The sequence below is a fragment of the Nannobrachium achirus genome (genome assembly GCF_963921795.1).
Source record: "Nannobrachium achirus genome assembly, chromosome: 4".
NCBI classification, from domain to species: Eukaryota; Metazoa; Chordata; class Actinopteri; order Myctophiformes; family Myctophidae; genus Nannobrachium; species Nannobrachium achirus.
This window is the reverse complement of record NC_137813.1, coordinates 25,582,167-25,604,481: the sequence shown is the minus strand read 5'-3', so window position 1 is coordinate 25,604,481 and position 22,315 is coordinate 25,582,167. Positions and strand designations below refer to the sequence as shown.

Here is a 22,315-nt window from a genome sequence, read left to right as displayed (position 1 = left end):
TCATTGGAGAGCAGGGAAAAAAGTTGAATCATGAACTACAAACTGACACCCGTGTCGGGCATTAGTTTGTAGATTCATCACGACTCTGGCTTCTATTGGAAATGATTTGTAACCTGTTGCCTTGTCGCAGCTAGTGTGAACACGGCATAACACACACAGCACCTCCTCTGTCACGTTTGGAGATGGTCAACCATACTTTGCACGGGGGAATGATGATTGAAAATAAAGTCTCCACTTCGTGCTGCCACTACTTGTAGTTTTACATTCACATGGTCTCCCTACCAGAGGGCAGCGTCCATTAACATTTGAACCCCAGCTTCCCTATTCTGGGAGGGGGTGGGGGTTTATCAAAAAATGCATATCTGCAAGCTCTATGAACTTGTGGATCTGCTATTTTTGGTGAAGATGGAAAAAAGCAGTCTTGAGTACAGTTCTCAACTAGACAAGCGGGTTTAAGTCGTTAATGCTGTGAATTTACCTGATGCATACTTCTCTTTTTGATATGAATCAATTAAAAAGGAAGGTGCCAAGATATGTTTTCTTTTTACCACTTGAACCCTGGTGTCCCTATTTGTCAGTATATGGTTAAAAAAAAAAGGAAGATCTTCAAGCTCGTGGAACAGCTATTTCCACTATTTGACGAAGTAAGATTGCCGGTCATAGATTTCCGTTTGAAGCTCTGCTTTTGTAAATACTTCCAACATAATTTGACCAAGAATTAAAAATGAGGGATTTGTAAGAAAACTATATTCTCACTTGATGCAGTGTCAACCATGCAGGGCCAAATGTTCCATTGCCCTTTTTATACTGTACAGTATCTGCGCTCACATCACAAAATGTGATGCAGTCCATGTTTTTAGTATGATTTAAAACTGTAGTACAATGTTGGGAGGGACTTTTCATTAAATATTTTGTCCAAATCTGTTCATTGGAAATCCCCCCCCAAAACAGTCCACGGACTGTTTGAAGAGTGAAGTGTTGAACTTGTATCTTGTGGACTAGGTGAAGTAGTCAGTTATGTCATGTTTTGCTTAGAGAATTGTGCTGAATTTGTGTTAACTTGTCTTTATAGTCAGAGGATATTAATAAAATCTGTGAATAAATTCCTTACCAAGAAATGTCTTCACCAATGTGTTTGTAAAGGAGTCTAGTAACACTGACAAAGTTTAAAATTCAAAATCCCTTGGAGAATTTGACAGCTGCTGAAAGTTTGGGTCCCATTCACTTACTATACAGGAAAAAAAGCACCAAAAATCTGCTTTAAGTAGGACGTGAGGGGTCTAACTATGGATGGAGCCCTAAACAAGGGTCAATAAAAGCCAGAATCAATAAGCAGGATCGATAAGGTGCTCATTATCAATACAAATTAACGAGCTCCATCCCTAGGTCTAACTAGGGGTTTTTAATTTCAAACTTTGTTAGATGGGACCTTTACAAACACATTGATGAAGACATTTCTTGGTAAGGAATTTATTCACAGATATTACATGATCATTCTGACAATATTCCCCGACTATGACCTGGTATCCTAGTTATTTTGTAGCGTTTAACTGTATTCTTTGCACTGTTTTTTCATTTGTTGACTAAGGTTCATGCCACTTACTCCGATGTTGCACTCTGTAATCTCTGGATAAAAGCATCTGCTGAATGCCTAAATTGAGAATTGTGCAAACAACCATTCTTAGTTCTGTTATTATACAATATAATCAGTATTATATACTAGTGATGAAGTCGAGACCACCTAAAGCCAGGCGTGAAACCGCCCAAGGAGTTGAGATTTTCTTTTTAAGATCCTAATCAAGATAATCTGATGTCAGGTGACTATTACAATAGCACCGATTAGTTGCAAACATAGTAATCTTTTCTGAACATAGGACACTGTAATAACACTGATGGTGCCTTTTACAAGAATGTACTTCAAAGGTTGACAGTGGGTCGTCTTAAACACAGACCATTTACTAAGAAGGCCACGTAAACATAACTTTCTTGATCCGGGATTTATATCACTGGGAGGCAAACTGGAGCCAAAGCTTAGCTGAAGTCGATGTGGATTGGTATACAGTATATACTGTCTGAGACTAATGATTTGAATGCTACAGTAGCAGGTGGAATGACAGAGTTACTGACCATGAAAACAAACTGAATGAATACATATAGTAAGGATTCATCACACTTCAGGGTGGGCTGTACTAACCTACTTAAAGTGGGCGTGTCACGAGAAAAAAAAACATTTTTTGGCTAAAATTGTTGATGTCACGGCACGCCAGTACTGTACCATAGTTATAATGTACTGTACTTAAAATGTACACTCTTCCCATCGCCCGAAGGGTCGCACTCACCCAACTTCCTCTGCTCGCACAGGGCTACTAGGCTAGCACTAAAGCTAAATACACGAAAATGTATATAAATCTGTGCATATAAAAAATATATTTCCACACAAATCTGGTTGTTACATTCCCATTGTTCATTAGAATGTTTGTTTATTTGTTGAAATGGCGGATACTCTAAATTTCACTGACAGGGGATGTTGCCTCTCGCCGGACAGCGGGGCTCTAAACGCGAGGGGCTTGCCACCTTTTTCCGCCTGGCTTCCCGTAGCAGGGCATGTCAGCGGCACTTTAACTAAATGTACTTAAAGGACTGACTTCACCCTATGTTCACCTTACTGGTCCTCACTAATGAATGTGTCCTTACAAGTAGAAGACCAGAATTCAAAATTGATTTTATACAAGTATTGGTATCAAAAAGTGTATTTAAAGTACCAAAAGTAGAAAGTACTCATTATGCAGAATGTCCCATTTCACAGGTTTTCAAATGTATAAGTCTTTTGAAAATAGCTGATCTACAAGCTCACAAAAGTGTTGCATCGCTAAGCATTGTGAGCTTGTAGATCGGCTATTTTTCAAGTATTACGGTTACTCCACAGATTTCCGACAGCAACAATCATATTTTCTACTTCATGATGTTCAACTGGAAAGTTGCACATTTCAAATCAGATACTTTGAACTAACAAGAAGCTGCCACCATAACTATTTGCACAGCTGGGAAATTCATGGAAAGACTATTAGTCTTAATAAAAAGTTAAATCATATCAACGTGTGTTGAATTAAAACCATAGGGAAACTGCACCCACCCATGTACTGTATACAACCTGATGATCAAGAAGAGAACTATTGACAAAGGTTATAAAGACTTCCCTCGGAGTCAGGGGCATATCAAGCGTGACTTTAAGCAGTGATCTTTCAAACGTCAAAAATAATACACCACACTATACTTTACACAAGTTTATATTTATTGTACTTTTATTCATATTCCAAAAACTAGTAAAAAGACATTTGCATTTTTTACAAGCAGACAGTGAACTGAAAAGGATAAGGCTGTGATGATACAAAAAGGGAGGCATGTGAGGAAGTGTTTGTCTCACGATCCGAAGCGATTTACTAGCTTGCTCTGGTCCTCCAGGTCTTTCTGAACCTTCTTCCTCATGTAGAAGATGGGACAATCACGGCTACAGGGCAGCACAGAGGAGTAGCGGTTAGCAGGTGTGAATGAGTGAGTGACGTTACTTTAATCCTTGATCAAACTTTATGTTCAACGAGATTAAACAGTTTCAAGTCCGATTTATACTTAGTCAGTACAACTGTGTCGTGCACCGAAAGAAGCCCATTTACAAGCTCGTGCCATTTGATAAAATTAAACCAGTGAAAAAGATTTTTCCCCTTTTTTGCACATACCTGGTACAAAGCACATCCTCATGGAGGGATCCCTGACAGCGCTGACACTGAGTCCACAGGCGAGCAAAGCGTTCCTCCAGAGTGTTGAGATGAAAGATCTGGAATTCACAAGCTCAACGTCAACGGAACGTTCACAGACACGATGCCCTGATCATCTGCAGCATTCATCTTCACATGTGGTGGTTTTACATAGAACATAATGCCTTGTGGCTCCCATTACAACGTTGCCGGAAATACATTACTCAATCTGATCTATTTTACTTTGCAAAAACATATTTTCTTACATTGATACATACATGTAGATACTAAATAATAAAAGGGTAAATTTAAGACAAACACACCTCCCAATAATGTAATTCTAGACTGGATTTAGCTTATGGTCCATGTAAAACGACAGAATAGACAAGATCATTTCTCTTGTTCGATCAACTGCAAAAACCTTTGTCAAGGACATTAACTCTAAACCAAATAGTAAACGTTTATCAATGATAAAACGCTTCAAAAACTTGCCTACCAAAAAAAGGCTTCATCAATTAGACAAATACTTGGGGCCTTATATTACATTTTCCAATAGAAGTTGCGTCTTTTCTGAATAAGACTCACTTGAAGCATAAGCACCTGGAAGCATTTAAAGATATGGAATGATATTCTAAATCCTGCTTACCTCCTTCTGATAAAGCTCCGATTCCTTCTGCTTACAGAAATCACATACGGCCGCTGTGACGAGAACACAGGTTAGACGATTACACACGCTGGACACAACACAGGCAACACCATCTAAATCCTAATCTGAGAATTTGAACCAGCTTGGACTGAATGAGAACACAAAATCATAGTACACACCATCTGTTTTGAGCACAGCTTTGCAGCCGATGCAGGTGCTCCTCTTCTGAGCAAATGCCATCAGGCCTCCCACCTTGGAGGTCAGCACAGTTTTACAGCGTGTATGATCTCCCTCTGCAATACAAACAACAGGAAGAGAGATTTACAAAATGGTAGAAACTAACAGGAAGAGATTTACAAAAGGGTAAAAAGGTTCTTAAACAGGTACATCTTTAGTATGTCTGATTATTCAGGAATTCAGGGATTATTTAAACCCTGTTCCTTTTTTCCCCCTCAAAACAAATCTCTCTCCCTCCCAAAAATATATATATATATTTTTTTTTTTAAATTTTTATCCCACGATTTTTGTAACCCATTTTTTCACCCGGTGCCAATTGCCTAAGCTGTGATCCTGGGCTCTACTCTCCCTCTGCCAACCTGGGGAGGGCCCCGAACTGAGCTCATGCTTCCTTCAATGCATGAGGAGTGAGCAGGCCGCTTCTTATCACCTGACAGGGGGAGCTTCCCCGGTTGGACGTAGCGCGTGGAAGGAACACGTTATTCCAACCAGTTCCATTCCCCTCCATCAGGCGCCCCGGCTGGCCAGGGGGAGGCTTTATAGAGACCAGGATTACTGCATGTTTTTGTGAGGGTATCTACCCTAGGAGACACGGGGAGAACATGCAAACTCCACACAGAAAGGCCCTTTTGCCAACCCCACCTAGGGTGTGGGCAACAACTGTGGTTGTTGTGCAAATAAGGAAGGGATGCGTCAAGTGGGTTTTAGTGTTGGCTATTCAAAAATCACAGCGAGCTTGTACATCTGCAATTCTTTTTACAATTTTTGACAAATCTTGAACGTGAGAGAACTACAGATTTTAGAGGGCATTTGCAGAATCAACTTTAGAATGTCTAGCTTGGTCCGTTTTTGCCGTCACAGAACCAATAATGGTCTCCTTTCTGTTGTCATGCTAGGGACTTTAAGTTTGAATGAGGTGTGTGTGTGTGTGTGTGTGTGTGTGTGTGTGTGTGTGTGTGTGTGTGTGTGTGTGAGAGTGTGAGAGAGTAGACTCACTGAGCAGAACACTCTCTGCCTTCTCTCCCAGGATGGGCTCAAAGATTCTCAGCAGTGGTTTGGACAGCTGTTGTTCCAGGTAGTGCTGAGAGTCAATAGGAATGTTGTTCTCCAGCACATAGATGGGGTCCTAGCAGAACACATACAGGGATTCTACTTAACCATTGAAGGCCTATGTACTGTACGTATTCATATGGCACCGTGAAAAAGGTAGACAATCTACAGTATAAACTCATTTTCAGCGTGTAAATAAGCCAATTTTGGAAAACTAAAAAGAATGTACAGGTCAGACACCCCTTTGGATTTACCTGATAACATAAAAATACAAATAATATTACATTTTTATTATAGTATTATCATCATTATCATTATACGCAGACACAAACAAAATAGTACAGACCTCTGACTTCATGTAGGCTGGCACTCCCTTTGTAGCTTTGATGATGACGTAGGGAACTCTGTCTCCCAGATGAGGGGCGCTGCCTGCATCTCTCTTCTTCATCCTGTTAACGCACAACCCATAAAACATCAGAGAAACACCTCTACAGCCGTCTCCAACAATCGGCTCTGTGTAGAAATGTACATGTAGCCCCAAGGGGGCCTTACCCGTTTTCGGTTCCAGGTCATTTTACTAGATCTTTGTTTAATTGGCTCAGCAGCAAGTTTGAACTGGATTACACCTTCAAAATGTTTTTAACGTTCAAATCTGCTTCCGAGCCAGTAAAACAAAGCTATGGGACACTGAACCTGGGAACGGGAAACGGGTATGCCACCTTCTGAAATCTGGGATTACAGCTGTGCACAGGGCCTATAGTCACATGTCAATTTGGATTCATTCCATCAATAACAGATGCACAAGTGTCATCGGGACACCAGTCCAGTAATTCATTTGTCATCAGTTGCTTTGCAGTGAATTACAGCTCACAGCATTTGGGAAACGCAGGGACAGTGGGGCTGTGTTTTTACAAGCTTTGGATATTTTGGGCACTTTCCGATATAATATTCAAATAATTCACCAATAAAAAGCAGTTAAGACCTCTTTTCGTTGAGATCATGATCATCTCAGAGGCCAGTGCTTTATGTTGGTCACGTCTCTAGTGCCAATCACATTGTCTGTTATGTTGGAATTTATCACCATTTCTATTTAGGTCAAAGAGGCCGAGCCTCCAGTAAACCCAAGGCAGTCAACAATGTCTGATAAGTCCACAAGTTCATTGTTCTCAGTGGGGCCATATGGGAGTGGACTGAAAGCACATCCATCAGCTCTGTGTGCAGTGTCCAACGGCCTTTACACACGATGCGTTATCGTCTTCTTTCGGTGCTCAGAAGACAAGTAGAAGTACTGTAGGGCTGCACGAATCAATTATCTTACCAATTATTCTATCCATAACTTTTATGATTAATTGGGAAGCACATCTGTTTGTGTTTTTTATGAAAGAATTAACACGAAAGAAAGATTGATTGACTACTTTAAGCCTGATTTTACACTTTGTTGTACAATGGTCTTGGCACAAAAATAGTCAGTCGACAAGATTGTCGACAAGATCACAACATGTCACATCACAATCTGCTTTTTTCGAGGGTTTGTGTTTATTAAAATCAATGTTTTTTAATTACAATCTATTAAATAGCCCTGAATGCAACATAAACTCATCACTGACCTCTCTGCCAGCACCACGTGTGCCTGCTTGTTCTCGTACTCCTGGGCGGTGCGGGTCAGCTCCTTGGTGATGACCAGCTGGCTGATGTCGATGCGGTTACACAGCAGGTCTGAGATCACCTCTTTGGCGTGGGCCACTGCACCCTGGGGGTCCCTGAGGGGGGACAGGTCACACACTCTTAAAGTTATACCATGTAACTTTTTTTATAAAACAAATCTTAAAATTGTCCTAACTGTTAAATCGCTAAAGTTTTAGAACCCCCACTCTGTTATTTTCAGCTTCTGAAGCCTTCTCTTTATATGTTTTCTATGAGTTGTGAGGGGGGGAGAATTTCCCGGCAAAATGATGTCATCTCCCACATGATACACTACCGGCCAATCACAGCGCCGATCATACACCACCGGTGTATGATCGGCCGCGGACCCCCGTTCCGGTGGTCCGCGGCGACTCCGGCCGAAAAAAGCAATACCGCTACTGACCACTAGTTGAGCAGCTTCCACAGTACAGCTTTAACGCATTAACAGCTAATGACGACTCAAGTCGTCATTCAAAATCCAACGGTTCAGCGCCAAAGACGACTTAAAGGGATATTTCACTTTCAAAAAGACTTGGTCATTTTATCGTCTAATCAGGCTTTTGGGAACACCCTTAACAGCTTTTATTTTGCTTCATTCAGTATTTAGATATATTTGTTACCAGGCACTCCCCGTCCAGGGCCCCTCCCCAAATACACCCATTGTATCTTCAAACTCCATTTTAACCATGATAGATTCATTAAAAATCAAACCTCGGTTCGAAGTGGAGCGGTGAATCTGAGCAGCTACCCTGTGTGTGTGTGTGTGTGTGTGTGAGTCGCTTTGGATTAAAAGCGTCTGCTAAATGCCTAAACTGTAAACTGTAAACTGTGCCTGTGAGTGAGTGGTGAGTGTGCCTGGCCTGCACAAAACAGCGCCCCTCCTTTAACTAGTGTGTTGTGTGTGGCCACTCAAGGTATTGCCAGGCTACGGACACGGCCAGCCACCCAGCCACCCACATACCCACGGACATACCGGTCTATTGGGAGCGCTTTCACCGCTCCAAAAACACCCATTATATTTTCTTGTGACATAATACCCGTTGTTACCATCCTTTTATGGTTCAATTATCACATAGCATAATATTTAATTCCAGACTTGAGGGATTGTAGGACTTTGTTTTACTCTACTGTGTATGTACCTGTCTATGAGGATGCGCTGCAGACAAGTATTGATAAGGTTAGCCACCAGGGGGCAGTTGTCTCTGCGGACGGTCTCTATGCCCTTGCAGTCCATCTTGTCATGTGTGTCTGCACTGGAGGAGAAGTAGAGGCCTGCATAGCGCTTCTTGTTGATGAGCAGGTATGGGTAGTACACCTGAGGAAGCACACACAGCTACATTCAATCTGCTTCTTTTTTCTACAATTCGATTTTCTACAAATGCCTTCAGCATTCTTCACAATAAAACAAAAAATAAAATAGCAGATGTGCAAGCCTGCAGAGTGGCACAAAGTGACACGCTGTGAACTTATATGATATTTTAGAACAGCTGAGAGACACTTTTTTTCGTGAATATTTGTGCAAGTCTGAATTTTTGCCTGATTCTATAAATGTCTTCTAAAGGTAAAAAAAACTCACCCAAAATTATAAGTATTTGGCCGCGGACGCCCATCTCAAAATATGTTGTTCCAGGGACCCCCAGTAGCAAAGATTTGATTTACAAAGGTTTGCTTTGAAAATGATATATTTAAAGATTTGGACACATTTTCACGATTTTACAAAAATATCAGATCTACAAGCTCACAGTGCTGCACACGGTGCTTCTATATCTGCTGTTTTTCAACAGCTCAAGTATAAATTAATTCCAGGGCTTAATGGGTTGACGATAACGAGACGATTACCTTTTCAAACTCCAGTTTGATTGGATGGACAAAGTGGGAGGAGACCCACTCCGCAGCCTCTCTGCCCACCTCCATGGCCTCCTTCACGCTGCCCACGCCCAGCTTCACCATCACAGAGTCAGTGTCCCCATAAATCACCTAGAACACACATTTACACACGTTTACACACACAGTCACAACTACCTTCCACGATGAGGGGTGCACATGCATCCCTGGGCTTATAATGTACGTACTGTACCACTTAACCCCTCTATACTTAATAAACCTATTACACAGATTATGATTGGTCAATTTTGCAACATTCGACACACCTAAGCTCGCGACCATTTTCAAATGGGGCTCAAATGTTTAATGTATGTTTTGTAACGATAATTCAAATGTACAAAGTAACTTACGTTTTCATATGATTTTTGTGGAGTAAAAGTACAATATTTGCCTCTGAGACTGAACATATTTATTTACTTTCTGCCACTGCTCGCTAGCCAAGTCGTTTTTAAAACTCTTTATGTTTGTCCATCTCTCTTTCCCCAGTCAAGAAAGGTCTGGTGAGAACTCACCTTAGCATCTGCTTGATAACCATTGGCGATGGTGTACTTGGATTCCACTAACTGCTTGGTTCTTTCGATCATCTGCCTTCCAAAGCCAGTGACACTCTGATGGGGGGATGGGACAGAACGGACAAAAATGTATATCAGCCCATCACAGATCATGCATGAAATGTAAATATCTTGGAAACCGCATACAGTATGTTCAAAGCTATTACTTTTGTTTTTAATTTATGAGATGTCATAAAAGAAAAACAACATGTTATGTTTGTCAAAAAACAAAGTCGTGAGACCTATTTCCATGGTGGTCCTTGGTCTGAGAGGACAACGTTGTTTCAGGATTAAAATAATTTAGTAGCAGATCTACAAGCTCGAAACACGTTGATAATTTTGTGTGACACTGTAGTATGTTAAAGTAGGGCATTCATTTACGAGAAAACTAAAAACTAAAAAGTTAGAATACGAAGATGAAAGGTTTCTGCCCGACAACAGCGACAACCCACGACGTGTCCTTGAGCAAGGGATGCGGTATTAAATAAAAAGTGCTTACCCCAGAGATTTCCAGGCAGGGCAGCTTTCCCACCTGGGCTCCTGTGAAGCCATACACAGAGTTGGCACTGATCTTCAGGGCCAGCTGTCGGCCATCCAGCACCTGCTTCTTGAAAGGGTCTGTCTCTTTCTTCAGTTCCGCTTTGGCTCTGTGGACACATGTGAGTCACACGTTTTGGACAGATATACATTACATAAATCTTTTTAGATTTGTCAGTCTTGTTCTGCTACTGATCATCAATTGAAATGAACCATTTTTACTTTTGTGACTTTTAAGCCAATAATAATTTTCCCACTCCAATCCTTTGGGTCAGTGTAGTGGTTCAAAAAGTGGGGTCCTGGGATATATATTGTACTTTTAACACCAATACAATTATTTGAAAGTTACTTTGTAGATTAGCCCTATACATTTCAGCCATTTGAAAATAGCCAAGATCTGCCATTTTAGAGATTCTATACATTTGAAACTACATGGCGAGTACTTTACCATTTGTACTAATCAGTAGATTTTGATAATATTTTTTACTTTTTTACTGACTTGTAACAAAGACTTCTACATTTCAGTATTACTTGAGTTAAAAAATAAATCCACCAATGGTCCTATAGGTAAATATTGGTTCTATTTTAGACTGGTTCCTACTTCTTCCTGGCAGCCAGCAGGTTTTCCAGGATCTCAGGAAGAAGTCCCTTCCTCACAGACGTCTTGACAAACAGGTCACCAGTAGGAGTCTTGATGAAGTCCTCTTGGGACAGACTGAGGAGATCAAACACTTCATCATCACATCCCATTTCACAACTGAACTGATATAAACACTTGTGATCTATAATGTATACGTTCAAATAAATATTACACACACACACAATAAAAGTAAGGTTGTAGACTATCAGTTTTAGATTCGATTTTCTTTCCATGTCGATTTCCTTTTTAAACGGTTTCTAGATTATTTAACTAATAATAATATTTAAAATAAATAGGAATTGGTTTGAGGGTTTTCAAATTGACATGGATGAGTCCTTACCCCAGTTTCTCTTGAGATCCTTTCTGCAGCAGGGTGGTGTAACACAGGTTGTGGGCCTGCATAATGGAGGGATACAAGGAGGAGAAATCCAGCGTAGCAATGGGGACGCTGTAGTACCTACAACAGGGAGTCAAGGGGGGAGTCATTTGACATGTATAATTAACAAAAGTGGGCACCAAGTAAAAAAGCTAGAGAGGTTGTGCTGGATTATAAATGTATAAATGCACCATACGCACCCTTTCTCTGGCTCAATGACCGTAGCACCGGTATAGTCTTCCCCTCCTCCTGACTTCATCATGACGGGCATGACCAGGTCCTGTTTCATGGCCTAACACACATAATACACACACATACTTAATTTGCAACATCACATTTTCAGAAAACTCTTGAAACTTTGGAACATTTTTGAAAAATCATCAAAGTGTTTGAATAACTTATATAATTTTTCTTTTAAACACAAATCTTCTCTTCTGGGGGCACCTGGTACAAAACATTTTTAGATGGGAGTCCGCGGCCAAATAAAAATCATTTTGGGGGTCCTTGTGGCACAAAAATTAAAAATAAAATAGAACTACTGATTTAGAAGCCATCTGTCTTCGGCCTCAGGTCTTAGGATAATTTGGTAAAAAAAAAAAAAAAAAGAATATGGTATAATAATATGGTTCCATGCATGGATCAGGGCATCAACTGTCCAGCGGGGGTTGTCCATTGGTTACCTGTCGCAGCAGCTGGGAGACGACTTTGATCTGCTGTCCCCTGGAGAGCAGGTAGGTGAGAGGCACGCCGGTGACGCGGGCCATCTCCATGTAGTTGATCACACACATCAGCTTCTGCAGCAGCCGCAGAGGCAGGTAGGCGTCCTTCAGGCAGTAGACGGCCAGGCGCCGCCGCGTCTGCTCGTTGCCATTCTGAGTTGGGAGGACGGGAGACACGCACGCACACATTAACCAGTTGAAAACGGTGGACGCATCCGTGTCATTTTCTCTGTCGGTTAAATGTCCATAACTGGTACTTTTCTGGATTCAAATTTTAAACGAGCAAAAGTAGCAGAAGTTGTTGTGGATCCGCTTGATTGATGCTTTTGTTTGATGCCGTGCCGTAGTATGATCAGGTATAGGGTGTTAATTTACAAAAAAACACAAAAGGTTAAAATCTGCTGATAAAAAGGTTTCTGCCCGACATCAAGAATATAAATAGCAACATAGGTTTATCAGAAAACTGTTAGGATTTAGAATCGGCCTCGGGTCTTAATGGTGACATAATGGTCAAGTCTTCACTCTCTGGACAGACCGTGAACTGACCTAGCAGTGTTTCAGACCCACCTGCAGATCAGTGATGATGGAATGTTGAACATCCTCCTTCTGCTCTTGCAAGAAGTGATAACTGACTGCGTTTAGCGTGTATGACCGGAGTTTGTAATCCCTGAGGAGCACCTGGAAGACAAACAATGATTTTTCTAATCGATTCATCTTTTGATTTAGATGGATTTAGACCATAAAAACTGTAAAATGATGGTAAATGACACAAATGTATCAGAACCCAAACAGACAGCTTGACATTTCTTGATACATTCACCAGCAGGGGACTAGAGATGGGACGATACGCGATATTATCGTTTATCTTGATAAAAAAACACTCACGATAATCGTATCGTGGAGATTTCATTTATCGTGATATCGTCCTTCATGCATTGGGATCAATTCACCTTTTATTTGCCGTGCTGCATATCCGGTGCCACTTAAACCCTTTATAATTGGTAAAAGGTACTTAAAATATACATGATACAGTCTTTTTTTTAACTCTCTATCAAATGTCACAAAGCGATGCGAAGCGCTGTGAGCTTGTAGATCTGTTATTTTTTGGGGAAATGTTCTGCCCCAAGATAATGGATTTTGATTATCGTGATAATATCGTAAATCGCGATTTCTTTTGTTACAAATTTTCATATCGTCCCATCCCTACAGGGGACTTTCTTTTTCTTCTCTTCTTCATCTTTTGGGTGAGGTAATAATATTTACTGCGTGTCAGGGTGCTTTCAACTGTCATGTGTGACGCAAACAGCAGAAAGGTCAGACCTGCAGCAGGTCAAACTGAACTCGACCCTCCATGTTCAGGATCTTGTTCTCTCGGCGGCCCATCTGTTTGCTCTGGAAGCTTGAGTCTTTCAAGACCGACTTGATGCCGCGTACTCTGCCCAGGTAGGGAAACGTCGTAGCCTGCACACACAAGCATACACTGTAGCAGGGGTCTTCAACAGGGGGTCCTCAGAGTTACTACAGAGGGGGGCCACCAAATCTTTGTGTGATACAGTAGGATAATTATTTTATATTAACAATGTGAATCCTCACATCCCTATTCTGAGAACTAGGGATGTTACTAATGTTAATAATTGTTTTGATTGGAGGTGTGTGTTTCCCCTCACCTTTAGAGTAATTGCCCTGTTGACCAGGTAGGGAAAGTCAAAGTTTTGGATGTTGTAGCCAGTGATGATGTCTGCATCCACGGTCCTCACAAACTCTGCCCAGCTCTGCATGTGCACACCAAAACAGACACACATATAATGAGAAAGAACAACAGGACAGATGACAGGGACACATGTCACAAGTGTGTGTGTGTGTGTGTGTGTGTGTGTGTGTGTGTGTGTGTGTGTTTACCTGCAGCAAATGTTTCTCTTGGGTAAAGCACAGTATCTGAGAGCCCACAATGCTAGCACAGGACTGCAGAGTGAACACTGTGCGAATGAAGGGTTCCTTCTCTCCCTGTCTCTGCACCATGGACGCAATCTGAATCACAGGGTCTTTGTCTGCCTCTGGGAAGATCCCTGGAAGAGAAGGGGTTAACGTCCAGTTCAAATGCTGCTGTAAACATGATAGACAGCATCTGCAAGGCCTTTTCACATGCACACAGAAGCATGTCTTTAGTGTTCATTTAAAAGTATGTACCAATGGAATATTATGTTCTTGAGAAACAGTGCTGGTAATGTTATGGAGTTTTCCTTGTTCATGCCACATAGATTTATAAATGTATAATATATAAATCTGAGCCACTGTGCAAACTGTTAATAGAGCATTCAATCAACCAACATCTGTACCGCCTTTTGGTTATATTGCTACGGTCGTAGTACGGTCTGCAGTGCTTAAAACAACGATTTTAGAACACTAACACAACTTGAAGCACAATTTATACATTTTGCGAATTTGCATAATAAATACTGTTTCTTCATGTCGTACCCATGTTAGAAATCAAATGCAAGTTTCACTCAACACATTATTGCGACCATCAGGTTGCAGTTACAATCAAAACTTCCACCGGCTGTCAGTCTGTCCGACACGTCACACTTTTGCCCTACTCATATCTCCGCCACTGTTGCTCCTATCCATGCCCCTCATATCTCACATGGCCCTCCTCTAGCGCCACCATCAGGCCGATTCTTGCAAAACACATTTTTGGACACTGCTCCTACAGATTTTGGCCTAAAAATCACGCAAAGCGACACACAGGATCTCTAAAGTCATGTCATCAACATGGATCTGTCCCATTTCCCATATTCCCTGTTGATTGGCTACGCCTTCTAAAGTTTCTGTATGCGACCTGATGGTCGCTTATCTCCCGATTAGGGAGTCTTACTGGTTAGTACAGAAGAAATACTACAGTAGATGTCACTCACCCTTTCTTCCAGCGCACTCAATGTCAAAGCTGAGCACCCTGAGTGGAGCGATCCTCTGCCACTCTCCCTCCGCTGGGTGACTTATCATATCTGTCCATCCAACGTCCACCTCATACTGGCACCATGACGTCTGAGTGACAGAGTAGAGGGGACAGGCTTTAAAGGTCATTTTTTTGATGAATGTCATTATAACTAGGGCTGCAACTAATGGTTATGTTTGTAACCGATGTCATTAATTTAGGCCATAAAATGATGTTAATATAGCACAAAACCCAAACAGACATGCATCTAGACATACTTTTCCGGGGTAGCGCGAATCTGTGTCCGCACCACTCTTTTCTTCCCGTACTCTGTACTTTCCTTTGGGAAGCTCTATCCAGCTGCATCCAACAACATCACAGTCCACCATAAATCTGCCAACGCAAAGAGGGCAACTTCACTCAATGAACCTGCCACAGACTCTCCTTAAAGGTAGGGTAAGTGATTCATTTAATTCAAATAATAATACAATGGGTCTATGTTCTGATATTTGTGTGAGTGTATGGTCCATATTTGGACTTCAGCCTTATCCCCTGTGAGGAGAAAAAAAAGCAGTTTCAGTTTTGGTGGAGGAGACAAGTTTTGCTCCAATCAGGATAGAGTGGGGCATTCCTCCAATCATGGCTGCGTGGGGACGCTTGTCACCTACATGAAAACGGAACTTAAGTGAAATCACCTTTGTCATGGTATGGTGTCCAGTGCTTAACATAGCCGATCTGCAAGCTCATGCAATGCATAACCAACTACTACATGCATGACTTTGTCAGATTTGTTAATGACAGCAGACAGGCAGGTACACTGGCTTGTAACACCGGGTCTGTAACAATTGACAAATGGAACCAAATTTGGTTTTATTTGTACACTCTCTGATGATTTTACAGTGTTGATTGGAGTCTCAAATATCAAATAAGGGGAGATGGCCTTATGTATATCAATCAAACTGAGGGTCCTTGAAATTCAAACGTTTGAGAATCAATGGGCCAGTAGACAGTAGACACACACACCTGATCTCAAAGTCAATGTTGGCCTCAAAGGGAGGATAGTTCTGATGGGGGAAGGATCCAAACTTAAAGCCCTGCTCCAGGAGGCGCTTGGCGGGGGCAATGAGACGAGGCATTGCCATGGTGATCCGCAGGAAATCCAGAACCTTGTTCCCATGGAAACCATACATATCTGCAAAGAAAAGTTCCACGTTAAAGAAACACACATTAACTCTTTGATGAACTTGCCTTTGTGTATTTTATTTATTCATTTAAATATACATATACACACGTGTGTGTATGCGTGTGTGAAATATGTGCACAGATAGAAAGAACTGTGTCAGTTTCACATTTTATGTGTCAGAGGCCTGTGAAGAGACTGAAGCTTGTGTGTGTATGTGGACGTTTATCTGTCAAAAATGTAACTATAGTATGTTCTTCTGAATAACTGATATACCATAGCACTTTACATATAAAACCACTAAACATAAATCTATTTGTGAACTATCCTGTTTACAAAATAGGAAGGGTGGATTCTTTCTTTTTTTTTTTATTCCTCTTATTATCATGTACTCACTCTCTTTGCGAGTGATGTCCACAGCCAGGACTGTGACAGAGATGTTGTCCTTGTTGTAGCGCATGTCCTTCAACACAGCAGCGTTCAGCTCCCTTTTAAACTCACCCAAATGGTCACGTGTGAACCCTTTGTCGAAGAGAAAGACAGAGAAACCCTCAGGAAACCCTCTATACAAGTAAATAATTACTCCAAATATGAAGTGTGCATGCTTGCAAAAATAAGTACTGTGCTATGCTAGAATACTTTGTTGTTTTTATAATTATTGTATGCTGTAATGTTATGTTTTATGTGGAATGAATGGACTCTTGAAAGATTAGCCGATGGGCTAAAAGAGATCAAAATAATATAATATAAAATAAATCAAATCTAGATCCCATATAATCAATGAAGAAATATCCCTCAAATGTTGGATAAACGACTCATCAGGAATGACAAAGGCAGAACATGTTGGTACTCACCAGTGGGTGCAGGCACGTAGAAGTAAGGTGCGAAACCATGAACATGGCAACACACGCTGTTCCCACTGTCTGTCACTCCAAACATTCGGATGATGGGAACGTTACCCTGCGACTGACCAGGCATGCCAGCAACCGCAGACCCTACATGACACAAATGTACAAGAGACTCAGAGGCTATGTTTGTCCACACTGGCAGCCCAAATCTGATATTATTGATGGAATCAAAGAATCGTTTTATAAAGTCTGAACTCTGAAGTGCAAAAAGCCAAACGGAAAATGATTCTGGTGAATCACAATCAGATTTGAACCACATTCCAAGGTGGTTTAAAATGCGATTCAAATCTAATTTATATTAAAGAGTCCTCAGTCTGGACACTTGGACACTGAAGCCTGATTTATACTTTCTGGTGATATATTTCTTGGTGATATATTATGCCTATATAATTACCTCAGCAACCAAAGCATTTTGACAATGCCTGCCCTGAACACACAATCTGATGACTTGCAAATAACAGAGTGGACAATCAGTACTAAAAGTCCTATTTGAGAAACAAGTGAGTTTTGTCTGCAGGCGGAACATAGCCACCTCTAGGGTGAGATGTGTTGAAATGTGTGCACGCACAATGCAATTCAATACAAATATGCACACATGCAGTCGGACAGACCTAGTTCAGTACTTTACAGCCGGTAAAGACTAAAGAGTAGTCTCTGTCTGCTCTTTTCACATTACCTAAATAGTAGTCGAGGTCGACTTGCTGAAAAACCAGTGTGTCAGAGGTGGTGTCCAGTGTAGGGGCGTTAGGCCGCTTCCAGTTAGGGTTGATGTTTGCTGAGAACAGTTCACCTGACACACAAATCAGGGGTTAATTATGTCAGGAATATCCAAGAGGGCATTCTTGACTGTGATAACAGGTAGTAGGACTCACAAAAAAAGTAACAAAACATATGTGCAAAATGTTGGCCATTGTATCAATATCAAGCCAAGAACAATAATCGAATCATGGCAGATTTATTCTGCAGACCACAGGTCCTGATGATCAGGAAGGAATTCAAATGGGGCCATCACGAGTCAATTGCAGCAGACATGAATTTATTTGTACCCCTTGTATTGATGATGACTTGCACTGATCGAACCTACAGTACTACCTACAGCAGTGTTTTGAACTGTCAAATGTCAAGGTCTCCACCTTAACTCTGACAGTGTACAAATGGAAATGGAACCAAATGAACCCGTCAGGGACCAACGGGTTCAGCATTAATATGCAATCAGCAACTCACCTACAGGAATAACATCATGACCTGCCTGCCCTTCTCTGTCTTCAGTGTCCATCTCGGCTTCTTCCAACATGGCCAGTTCCTCTTCAAACTGTGACGGGCTGTCCTCCCATTCACCCACTGCTTTGGACCGCTTCACCTGAGATCCACCCCGCATCGGGCCACCATTGCGTTTTATGGCCTCCATGCCTATGACAATTAAGGCGAGATAAGATGAATGAACGGCATTGATTTGAATACAAACATAACTTGAGCAGTTTGACCACAAGTACCACTCAAAACAAAGTCACATTTACAATATTCTAAGTGAAGGCATGGAACAAAGATTTGCAATGAGGCGAGCACATCTGTATGACATTGGGCAGCAAGCCACACTGTTAAGAATCTGTACTTAGTTTTTTTGTTATCAAAAAAATCTGTACTTAGTTGACATACAATTAGGTTTAACATTCTAGTTTCATAAATTAAAAGTTACAAAGAAAGAAATTATAATTTGGGATAGATGTACTGGTTTAACTTTATAGAGCAAATTCTTTTGACCAGGGAATAGTGGACAAAACAGAAAGAATCCTGTCCCGCTCGCTCTTGTGACCATTTCAATGGTCACATCTGTTTATTTTAAAATAGATTATAGAAGGTCCTAACTCCCAGCCCACACAAAATAGATTACAGAATGTAGGCCTATAAACTCCAACCATCCAAGTCACACATACGACGTGCGCACACACACATGGCCTGAGAAAGCCTGTGTTCAAAAGAGTTATTATAGCAGATCTCAAGTCATCAGTTTGTTCCAAATAGAATCATAGTGTTGCAATGTTTCATCAGATGTAGATGATATGTCTGTTGATCTGAGAAGTGTCATTCTAGCCATAAATCATAACTCTTGTAGAGGTCGCTTATATTGGGACGTCTTGTAGTAGGGAGTAAACGTCCCAATATAAGCGACCTCTACAAAAGTTATGATTTATGGCTAGGTGTCATTCATCATCACATAGTAGGCAATGAGTACTAAGCAGGTCAGAGTCAGAGATTAATTCACAGACAAACCATAAAAGTGAATGGATATACATAATATGGAAAAAGGTTTGGGAATATGAAAGTCCCAAACTTTAACTGTAACTTTGTAAGACAGGCTAAACAGCAACTTTTTTCGAATAATACCATTTTACTCAAGTGTACACCGGAACATAAGAACTGGAAAATAAATCTCCATTAATGTTGCATCAGAAGGAAAGAAAATATGTTTCTGAAACACATGTCTGCTGGTCTAATTAACCAGTTAATTTAACTGTTAACTGTTAATGGAGGATCTTCTTGCTATGGGGTCTTGTGGTTAAGTTTCATCTCTTGTGTGATGTTTGTTTTGCACATTATGAGTTATGACGCAGGATGTTTACAACAGCTTTGACGTTACAGCTATTGCACAAAACCCATTTCATTCCACCTTAATTTAAACCTCGGGATGATGGCTTTAAAAGCATAAAATAAAATACACTTAAAATGTTAACTGAACTGTATTAGTATTAGTCAGATCAACATCACAGCACTATTGCTGCAGCTGGTTGCTTTAGCAACCTGCAGCTAACATTGCCATTAGCAACAAAATAAACAGAAAGAACCGTGGTGTTAAATCACAGGATAGTTAGCTGTCCATCGTTAATGTGATGATTAGAAATAGCATTACCTTTGATATAGATCCTTCCAAACAATAGTAGCCTACTCTCCTCCTGTCAGCTCCCGCCACTCCAGTCTGTTTCTGCGATTTCGCCGCAGAACGCGCCAAAAGGTTCCGTGTTTGCGACCAGGACCAATAGAAACGGGATTAAACAGTGACGTAATTGCAAAACGGATATCCGTCGCCCAAGGAGCATGGATGTATGTTATTATGTTGACAGTTGACCAGTAGATTGAGGTCAAATGACAACTCCTGGGCCATTCAACTGGCTTGCCATTCTTATACATAGTCTGATACAGAGATAAATCTGCTCGGAGATCAAAACAAGAAAGAAAATACTGTACCCAGGCAGATATACTGGTCATTATGTTGATATTGACGCTGCTATGAAATACTCCAATAACCAGAATGCACTGCGTCGCTATTTAGTAAGCCTCCTCTCCATCAACTCATGCCTGCTCTGTGTCCATCCACAACATCTATTATTTATAACTCTATGGTCCACATTCCACAATGCACTTTCTAATGATTAGAAGTCACTCACATCTCCTGTCCGTAGTAGTACTACGTAGTACTACTGCCCTTTCTTGAATTGAATTGCTAAATTAACATGCATTTTATAGCCTATAATTCGCCCCCAGAAAATGAACTTTTTTTTTTTTTTATGGCATGGCATCATGACATGCTCAGCTGTTTTTCTCCGTTATTCAATCAACCCCAGTCTGTCCCAAAAAACGATTATAGAACAGTATTTAACAATCTGCGTATCTGCCCCCCCAAACGAAGCAGTTATTATAAGGTCTCGCGGCGTTTCTCCACAGGTGCTTTCTGCATCATCATGGGCCCGCTTTAGGGGTGGGGGCAATGCATGCAAGATCATAGATATAAAGATATTACAGATGAGACGTCATTATTAAAGATGTCTTACTTTGCTTCTGTCATCAGATCTGTACACCTACATTTGGCATATTAGGCTGAAATTGTACACATGCTAGTAATTAAGCCTGATAAATGTATCAAAAATGCACAAAATTCAACAGAACACAGGAAAATATATCTATTAATACGTTTTGGGGAGAGGACCCCCCAGACCCCAGTTGGGGAGTTCCGTGCACCCCCCCCCACAAATAAATCTCCTGGATTCTGACAGTCCAATGTTGACAACCCTGGTCCGTACTGGTGTTCATACTAGGGCAGTGAGTAAACCCTGGACCCTCACTTTGATATGCAGTCGGCCACAGAGCCCCATTTGATACATTTTTTTTTTTTGTATTAATCATTCTGTGGGACCTCCAATCCACACTGTAAGTAAACTCATCAGTGTAGATTTAACTCTGGGAGTGTACAAGTACAAGTATGTAGTAGTGTTGTAGACAGTCTACTACACTCTCACTCTGTCACATAATATCTGTGTACTTTCACCTTGGCAAGGTGCCTTAATATTAGGAGCAGTACTAGTGTGCAGCCACAGGGCGGCGCCCGGGGTCCAGCTCCTCTGGTCAAGTTCAAGGGCAATAACAGGACTAGTCCTGATATAATAAACGTGGAGGGCTACTGGATAGTTTATTGATTGTAAATGTAAATGTTCATCTTTGACTGGCTATTATTAACCAAGCTATAAACAATCAATTGTATGAATGAAATCACTACCATGGAAAGATATTACACAGTTTAGTTTTCAGGCCTAAAGTCAGGTGAAGCCATCACTTTAAACACTATAGTTCTGGTATCTGACCTCAACTGATTGTGTCACATTTCGCCTAGTATGCTAAAAGTCCCAGAATTTTCAGATGCTCAGCCTTTTGGAAGATATAGCTTTATTGGTTATAACCATAGACTGTCTATGGGGGGGGGGGGTCAGGGTACTAAAGTATCGTTAGATTTTCAATAGGAATTCAATTTTAAAAAATCATTTTTCTCTCAATTTTCTAATTTTCTAGCTCCCCATAAAATCAAATATTGGTTCATTTTTCCAATTTTCTAGCTTGCAAAAAAATCAGGAAAATGCTTCAATTTTTTAAATGTGTGATTCATATTTGTCATTATTTGATTTGGAACCGACAAAGGAAAAACATCTTTAAAAAAGGTATTTTTCATTTTTTTACCACATTACGAATATCAAAAAATGGACCAATTTTTCAAATTTTCTAGCTTGCAAAAAAATCAGGAAAATGCTTCAATTTTTTAAATGTGTGATTCGTCTTTGTCATTATTTGATTTGGAACCGACAAAGGAAAAACATCTTGAAAAAGGTATTTCTTAATTTCTTACCCCATTACAACAATCAAAAAATGGGCCCATTTTTCCAATTTTCTAGCCCA

At 40.8% G+C, this 22,315-nt stretch overlaps 1 protein-coding gene across 1 annotated transcript; it reads right to left on the bottom strand.

Moving 5' to 3' along the window:
* Positions 1-3,387: 3,387 nt before the first annotated feature.
* pold1 (polymerase (DNA directed), delta 1, catalytic subunit) lies at positions 3,388-20,080 on the bottom strand. Its single transcript, XM_080723905.1, has 27 exons — positions 20,004-20,080; positions 18,320-18,505; positions 17,772-17,885; positions 17,042-17,182; positions 16,584-16,709; positions 16,031-16,199; positions 15,286-15,400; positions 14,988-15,117; positions 13,975-14,141; positions 13,743-13,847; positions 13,396-13,536; positions 12,643-12,753; positions 12,037-12,228; positions 11,557-11,648; positions 11,321-11,437; positions 10,942-11,055; positions 10,303-10,450; positions 9,765-9,860; positions 9,208-9,345; positions 8,508-8,683; positions 7,293-7,445; positions 6,032-6,134; positions 5,632-5,761; positions 4,578-4,691; positions 4,399-4,451; positions 3,735-3,832; positions 3,388-3,508 (listed from the first exon to the last, which is right to left on the bottom strand). The coding sequence occupies exons 2-27, from the start codon at positions 18,501-18,503 to the stop codon at positions 3,421-3,423; spliced, it is 3,315 nt and encodes a 1,104-aa protein (XP_080580031.1). The 5' UTR covers positions 18,504-18,505; positions 20,004-20,080; the 3' UTR covers positions 3,388-3,420.
* Positions 20,081-22,315: the final 2,235 nt, after the last annotated feature.